General features: G+C 34.6%; 1 protein-coding gene across 1 annotated transcript in view; it reads left to right on the top strand.

The window, feature by feature from the left end:
* The first annotated feature begins 4,612 nt into the window (after positions 1-4,612).
* The window catches only part of LOC306866661 (harmonin-like), a 30,395-nt gene continuing 25,916 nt past the window's right edge, over positions 4,613-9,091 (top strand). The window contains exons 1-3 of the mRNA XM_079411940.1: positions 4,613-4,720; positions 6,704-6,771; positions 8,334-8,477. Coding sequence (XP_079268066.1) covers positions 4,685-4,720; positions 6,704-6,771; positions 8,334-8,477 — 248 coding nt within the window. The 5' untranslated portion in view covers positions 4,613-4,684. The remainder of the gene's footprint in view (positions 4,721-6,703; positions 6,772-8,333; positions 8,478-9,091) is intronic.

Raw genomic sequence — 9,091 nt, 5'->3', positions numbered from 1 at the left:
AACGCAGGCTTGGTAAGCAGAAGAGACTAAAAAAACAAAATGAACATTAAAAATCTTACTGTTCAAAAATCTTTTGACTGGTGGTGTATATTTGTATGAAATATAGGTTTGTTAAATCTAGGGTACTTAAGTCATTTTAAGATAAATAACATTATTTTCCACGGCCCCAGACTAAGGATTTAGACCTTTTTATGTGATAGCCATACAAATAATAGGGTTGTCTGTGGTTTCAGAAATTGTTGTGGATGTGTAGGCTATATACAGAAAAAAAAGGGGCCCAAATGGCACCTTTTGGGGTACAACAGCTTGTCACTGGAACAGTACCCTTAAAAGGAGATCGTTGTTCCTTTTTTACCCCTAATAGGTAGGCCTACATTTTAGTACCTTAAGGGTACAAATTACTATTCTAAGCTACTAATATGTAAAAAAGGTAAAAAGATAAAAGTACCGCTCCAGTGACAAGCTGTTGTACCCCAAAAGGTACAGTTTTGGTCTCTTTTTTTCTGTGTGGCCTGGATGAGTGTGAAATTCCCCAGCCTGAAATTGCATCCCAGTCCGGCCCTGCATGTGAGTACTAAACTAAATTGAATTTCTTATTATGCTTAAACTGTCAGATACACACAATTTTATGTTAAAAACACACACAAGTTACAAAAACAGTTTGTTATGTATCTGAAAGTAAACAGCTGAAAGAAATAGCATGTTTACATTAGATCTGTGTGGCAGCAGCACAATTTTCAATAAAAATATAATAAATCCACTGCTCTCTTGTCTCCTCTGAGGCTGGGACTCTAAACAGTGTTTTCTTAGCTCGTCTGTGCAGCCGAAGACAGTACAGTTAGCATTCTTTGCTAGAAATTTTGCCCATGGCATTAAAACTGGTACACCTTTTTCGCTTGCAAAAACAAAATGAAGGCGCCATTGGTGGAAACGTGCAGAATAAAGGTGCACTAAGCGATTTTTGCCAAACAATGTTTATATTTTCTTCTTTTTAATCTAGCAGTTCTCTCTATCTATAGTCGATCTGCTAATATCTGTCCTGTACACTCAAATTGAGTGCGATCTTCTCTTTATACAAGACACGCCCACTTACTGCTGATTGGCTGCAAGTGTATTTTGGGACATGGTCTGACACTACAGTCAAAATAATTTTTCTAAAATTGCTTAGTGCACCTTTAAGGCGCCGTAATATTATAATAAGACCCCCTTTCTACATCACGGTGGGGAGCAAAATCTGAGCGGCTCGTTTTTTCACAAGCTTGCAGAAAAAGTCTTACCAAAAAAAATGACTGGGTTGTTCTTTTTCATGTTTTCTGGGTTGGTAGATGCACCAGGGACCAGATTATAGCACTTAAACACAGAAAAAGTCAGATTTTCATGATATGTCACCTTTAATATTAACAAAGCACTAGAAAACATTCAGAATAGATCTCCAGACAGTGCTTATAAAACATTTCATTGCATGCTGGAGTTGGTAAACTCTCCTCCGGCATCTTAGTTTTTGTGTGATTAAAGGCCCTCTCGTCCCCAGCAGGCGTTTGGCTTTGACAAAAGCTGTCATTTCTCTGTGAGGTGGGAGTGTGCCAGCTGACAGCTGCAGGGTTCGAGCCTTTACCAGCAGCCCTGCCGCCTGCCCGCCCATTAGTGCAACCCCACGGCTGCGGGGCTCTGCAACACAGCCATTGTTCCCTCAGACCCAACCATGACCAATGATCATGGAGATCAATGGAATAGTGCAGGAGGTGTAATATAATATTCATTTAATGCATATACTGTATCAAGCATACTGTAAAGACTCTGCATCATGTCAGGTCATGAAAAGTCTGCTGGCCCCAAAAGCCCAATGTCATAAACAGGTGACACTAAACTAAAAGAGAAGAAACCAACAGAAAATATGTTAAAAGTTTAAATGAACAAACAAATAAATGAAAAAAAATTAATAAATTGTCAAATAAATACATAATTGAAAAATAACAAATTATACACATATAAATAGAAAAAATCTCTTCTCACAGTGTTCAAATGATAGATAATGGTTGACTAAAATAAATCTAACCCTAACTAAATAAATGATAAATGATAAAAATAAATATAAAATTGAACAAACAAACAACCAAGTTACTGAATGAGTAAAATGTAAAAAACACAAACAAACAAGCAAATAACTAGCTAATTAACTAACTAACTAAATAAATAAATATGGTTGATTCCAAAATGTTCACTTAAAATTAACTGACAAATTATGTTTTACTTATTGATTAACTTTGCAATTTAATAAAAAAAAAAAAAAAAAAACAGCATTGGTGACAATGCTTCAGGAAGTATTCCAAGTATTTATATTTTATATTATTGTAAATTGTAGTTTTTACGCTAGAAACTGTGGATTCTTTATTCGTATATTATGCTCAACGACAAGACGTGCCACACGTTTAGTTGCTGGAGTCACACACCTTGAATCACACACATTTGTGTAGGTGCAAGAGCATTTAGTGTAAGTGCTAGACTAACACATTTGCCTGTTCCCTTTCAACACCTTTCCAATGTGGCTCTTCCTGTGAGCCTGAAGCACAAGGCTGGGCAGAGGATGACTGCAAGTATGTCGAAGTGGAGTGTGACTAAAAAGAACTTAGGAAAAAAACTTAGAAATACTACCACTACTCAGTTACTAATTAATCTTTACTGACCAACAACTAATTTATATATACATATGTTTGGAATGGCATGAGGGTGAGTTAATTATGACAACATTTAATTTTGGTGTTAAATATCCATTTCATTGATTAAGCTTGTAGTAGAATATGAGTATGCATATAGAAATCCATCTAGTCATCGCTAAGCCCACGGCTGCTGCACAGCCTGACTGCATTATGATGCATGAGTGTCATAACTTACAGTAAGAGTGGGCTGATGCATGGCTGTCATGACAGTATGCTTGCCCATATTGCCACCTAGAGGACAATGATCATATTACTGCTTGTATGAATAGATGTGAAGTTTGTTTTGATCTCATCGTCAAATGAAGTGTGGTTTTGTATGACATGTTTTTTGGAGGATCTGGGGAAATGGTTTTTTAATCTTACTGTTTTGTAAAATTCTGTTGTTTTACATTTAAACGTATGCATTTAGGAGACACTTTTATCAAAAAAGTTTTGAGTTTAATATTTTGTGTATAACAATTTTAATATATTGGTTTTATATTATTGGATTATAATAATATTTAACAAATGCAAGGCTATTTTTACTTTATTACATAAATGAAAATCATCAGTAGTAGTGAGAATAATGAGAAGTAAAAACACAAAAGCAAAACATGCAATATGATGCAAATGTGAAAAGGTAGATTTTTTTTAAATAAATGCAATATAGCTATCATTTTCTATTTAAATACAATATGATGTTAAATATGAAATGTGTCACAATTTTAACACTGCAGTTTTTAGCATTTGTTTTAACATTAGAAAGTAAAATAGAAAAACTGTATATTTTTGATTTCACATATTTTTTAACTTTAGAGTGACATGATCTTTTATCATCTCATATTAAACTCTAGAGCTCTTTTAAATGAAATTGCATGCTTAAAAGTGTTTTAAAACTAATATATGCTTAATTCAGTTTGAAGAGTTATTCTGTTCTGGCCCTCTAAAGTTTTGTCTGTCCCTGTGTTTTGATGGTGGATTGATGAGATAGTATTACAGGCTGTAATCCCTCTCTGTAAGCCTTTGGGTCAGTGCAGGGGCTCAAACCCCCCAAGAGCACCACACTGCCAACAGCTGAACCAGCAGGGGCCAACCTGACTGCTTCCCCTGAAAATCAGCACATCGCACACACACGGACACACATGTACACACCGACATACACTGTCTCCCACACACACACACACAAAAGAATATGCCAGCCCTAACCTCAGGACACATACGAGCACAGACATTATTCTGTGGACGTGTGTGGTCTTAGGTCTAATGTTTTGTCATGGTGATAAATAATGATAATTACAAAGACCCTCGAAACAGGGCTGTAGAACACACACAGGGTAAAATATTGGGAATTACAGTACAAAAACATACTGTGTTATTAAAAACACAGAGGAAATGTAAGCAGTTGCTGTCCTGTTTTGTCTACCCATAACAGTTCATGCACATTTTAAATGGTAGATTTTAAAGTTTTATAAAGTTTTTTTTTCTTTCTTTAAAGGAACTATATAGTCACAATAATGAAAACTATAACAAATTAACTATAAAGAAAACTTTTATATTAGACAGACGGATGGATAGATAGATAGATAGATAGATAGATAGATAGATAGATAGATAGATAGATAGATAGATAGATAGATAGATAGATAGATAGATAGATAGATAGATAGATAGACAGACAGACAGACAGAAATATTATTATTATTGTTATTATTATTACTACTACTTCTACTACACTATTTTATATTATTATTTTATAAATGTGTTTCAATTTATTGTTATGCAATGGCGTCCAAACATCGTCTTTGGCTTCAGGTCCCAAAGATGAAAAATGAAAAGGTTTGGTGTTAGAGAGCACTCTGCATTGCCACCATCCATGTCAGCACGTGTAATAATAAAGCTAGCTGCGATATTACAGCAGCAGGACTCGACTATAACCGGAGCTGATACTCCACCGTCCGCACACACCCGGAAAACACCCGGCGTTCATCATGGAGCGAAAAGTGGCGAGGGAATTTCGCCATAAGGTGGGCTTTGAAACTGCTCCTGTCTGATTTAAACTGTCAATTGTTTCGTTTGCATTATTAGTTATTATTAGTCTAGTTATTTTGCTCTCGCTGCCCAGGAATGGCGAAGGAGCGCGCATCCTATAAAATACTACTAAAGTAAGTAAAATTAATATTCGCACAGCTTTCGACACGAAACGTTTTTCTGTGTTCATAGAAACCGTCGTTATTTGATCAGTTAAGTTTGTTTTGCACACCTAGCATCATATGTCAGTTTTCAGCTCTGTGGTGTTTTAGACGTTTTTATCATTACAGTTAACATGTTAGTAGTATAGCTTAATAATTTCGACGTAATGCCATATTTAGCCTAATTTTATTGCTTTATTTAAGCCAAAGGTTCACACAAAAGTGTAATTTACCTGTAGAAAGGTAGGCTATGTGTGACGTCACATAATGTACGCGTTCTAATTGGCTGAGGTGTAGGCTACTGTGTGTGCTATAAATTGTTGTACAACAGGTCTTGATTACATTTTTATCTCCTAAATGTTAAGATACAACTTTGTAGTAGTTAGATGTTTGATTACATTTTTAAACTACACTGAATTATTTAATTCTGATACCTATTTATATGCTCATGCTTATTGTAAGACACCAATGTGAGCCCTGTGTGTAGCTGTAGAATTGTACCATCTGTTGTGTGGTGCACAACGGACAGTTTTTCACAGCATTAGCTGAAGTGGCAGAGATGTGTGGTTAGGCGGAAATGATTGCAGCATTTATTGTTCAGCCTGTTTTATTAGCTGTCCCACACTATAAATGAGAAAGCTTTGCATTTAATTTTAGTTCCCCGTCTGTGACAAATACATTGCTGTCGACCTTTCTGTTCATTCGTCTCTCTTAGGTAATTATTGCTAACACAAAATTAAAATACAAAAATAAAACATTAATAAAAACACAAACTTTATTTGATTTGCATAAATTCCTCTGCATTAATATTTTACCTGTTTAATGTATTTGAATAATTAAATGTTGTTCTTGTTATTTAGTTGTAAAATATGTTAATCCATTTATCCAAGCATGCTTCTTTCTTTCTTTCTTTCTTTCTTTCTTTCTTTCTTTCTTTCTTTCTTTCTTTCTTTCTTTCTTTCTTTCTTTCTTTCTTTCTTTCTTTCTTTCTTTCATGCATAATGCCCATTTTATTTACGTCTTTGTTTGTTTGTTTTTAGGTCATTTTATTTGTTTGTTTTGTTCATCCATCTGTTTGTTTGCTTAATCATTCAGTCCATTCAATTTATTTATTTGATTGTTTGTTTGTTTGTTTTCAAGCCATTTTATTTGTTTGCTTTGTTCATGCATTAATTTGTGTCTGTTCATTCAGTCAATTCGATTTGTTAGTTTGTTCGTTTTTGTTTGTTTATGCAACCAACCATTTTGTTTGTTTGTTTGTTCAGTCTATTTATTTATTTGATTTATTTATTTAGAAATCAAAAAGCTTGGCTTTTCAGTTTAGCATGCTAACCTCACATTACATTAACTTCGTTAACATTCTTATGATAACAATGCACCGACTCTCTTATGTACTGTAAGTTGACACTGCTAGCATGATAAACGTCTTTATCTGAGCTCAGGAACATTAACAGGTCCAGTGGAGCAGATCTGAACTAATGATACTCACAATACAGGAAAAGATCCCCCTGACCTATTATAAAAACAACAGCAGACCCAACCAATCTGAGAGACTCTTGACTTACAGACACACAATGGTTCCTCCACCTCCTCTCTCTCTGTCTCAGCCTCTCCTCCTCACTCCACCTTCTCCTGACCTTCTGTCTTAGTCTCTCACTCAGTGAGAGAGAGATGTGTTACATCATTGACTGGCCAAAACGCTTCCTCAAAACATTTCTACAGCAGATTAGCCACCATCAGGTAAAAGATGGGCATATAATTGTTTTTCTGATTGTTATTGATGACCTGATCAGAGGTTTGTGTGTTTATGTTGTTCAGGTGGAGCTGTTGATTGATAATGAAGCAGAGAAGGACTATCTGTATGATGTTCTCCGCATGTACCACCAGTAAGTACACTCTAATAAGTATAAGTAATAATTATTTGTGTGTTTGTTTTGTTGTTATCTAAAATAAATTAATAATAATAATAATAATATTAGTTGTTATTACTGTTGTTTATATATATATATATATATATATATATATATCAATTATTATTATTATTATTATTATTATTATTATCAACTGCATAGGCCAAACAAAATGCAAAATGGCAAATGGTTAGCCATTTTTATTAATATTGCTCATATTATATTAGGGTTAGCAATTTAAACACACTACCTTGAAACCACTAGAACAACCTAGCAACCAGAAAATGTCCAAATCTATTTTTTTTTTTTATCACAGATCGCAGATATTGCACACTTCTTCATTAAAAGGAATATTTTAAAATGTGCTAAGAATATAAATGGTGTCCAAAGGTCTCAGCAGCAGTTGAGTGTTGAGCACTGGAGTTTTATAGGCTGATAAATAATGTAAGTTTCCATCAGTGGTTCTGCTAATCTGTTGATCAAATGAAAACTGCATGGCACATTCAAAAGGACAAAAGTATTCAGTGTCTAAGTATAAGAATAGGAAATGCGGAATGCATTCCCTCGGCTCTTTATTTGTGATCTTACGTGTAGATCAACAGGTCATTGCTCCGCTGGACTGGAATAAGAGGCTTAATCCAATGGATCAGATCATTTCCACTGTCCTCCCTGCATTCAAGGGCAGCCATTCTCTCGCGTCCCTTTGTCTCTGATACCTGAGTCAGGAGTGAAATATCAATGATTCATAGAGCAACTGCCTCCAAATTCATAAGCTGACTTTATGTGGGTATAAAGTGTCATTTTCCACAACAAGCAACATATCAGACTATTTTTTAATAATTTATATAAGGTAATCTTACAAAATCCCATGTACTGTATATAATAAGTAGACATGCCATCGATGCTTTTTATTTTATGTGTGTTTTTGTGATTGTGTGTATTGTCCAACTTTCTATGCCAGGCTACAAAAGGAAAAGCCAGATTTTTCCTGAAGCATGTAAAATCCTATAACAAAAAAAAAACTTGCTATAAATATCAACCAAAATTTATGTGTCAGTACATCGCTATTTTTCATTACAGTAATACACCATAAAATGCTCTATTTTACAAAGATTTTTAAGATTTAAATAAATCATTTTTAAATTTGTATCATGATGTATTAACTTTCATGATACAGTAATAGGAATGAGGCTGTGAATGTTTTACACATTTTTAAAAATTCCCAAATTATATTATTTTATTTTACCTGTTTGGCAACGGTCTGTTTGGTGGTACAGAATTTAGACACTTCACCATTAAACCTAACCTTATTCTATGAACTATTGCGTATGTTTTATGGTCATGATCAGTTAACTTTATGGAATGTATTAAATAATGATTGAATAACAGAGATTCAGTATCAAGACAGTATGTTGAATCAGTGTAGTCTAAGAAAAGTTATTTTAATCCACAAACTGTTTGTACTGTTTTAATGTAGCCCTCCTGTTTGCATGTGCTCAATCAGGTCCTGTTTAAATCACTCTGCTCTGCCCTTATAGATCCATGGACATTCCTGTCCTGGTCGGCGACCTGAAGTTGGTGATAAATGAGCCCAAACGCCTTCCGCTGTTTGATGCCATCAGACCCCTGATTCCTCTGAAGCACCAGGTGCAGTATGACCAGCTCACGCCCAAGAGATCCAGGTGAGAGAGGAAACCAGGAACATAGAAGATAATGAGGCGTTAAAAAGGGGCTAATAGATGCTTCTGAGAAGTATGGAAATGTTTCTGTGCATGAATAGCAGAGCAATAAAGACACAGAGAAAGAAGACATTGGAAATGAGAGGAGGAGGTAGAATGACAGCACAACTCTCATCTCCAAAGAGAATCATTGTTTTCTCTCATGCTCAGTCAGACGTGGCAAAGGAACAGCGTTATGAGCACAGAGAGAGGAGTGCTATTCAACCGTGTCTAATGCACAGCACTAATAGGGCCACAGTGAACTGGATTCTGTTTCCTCTCATTGTATCTTTTGTCTTTCTTAGATAAAAGAGGAAAAAATAATACAAATATATTTTATTATGTACATCTGGGTTATTATAGTTAACTAAATAATGAAACTGAAAGGTATTTAAATACCTTTGAAAAAAAATCAAATATATTGTTTTTAAATACATTTAATCTTAGTATTTTTGTATTTTCAAAATACATAAAATACTTTTTGCCTATAAACCTCTTTATTAGACTGCTGGTTTCCTGTATCAACTAGCTTAAACATGCCACTTTCATGCATGTGAGCAACAGCTGTATGATGAAAT

Source organism: Barbus barbus (assembly GCF_936440315.1).
Source record: "Barbus barbus genome assembly, chromosome: 48".
NCBI lineage: Eukaryota > Metazoa > Chordata > Actinopteri > Cypriniformes > Cyprinidae > Barbus > Barbus barbus.
Note: the sequence above shows the minus strand (reverse complement) of the source record. Positions and strands in the feature narration are given on the sequence as shown.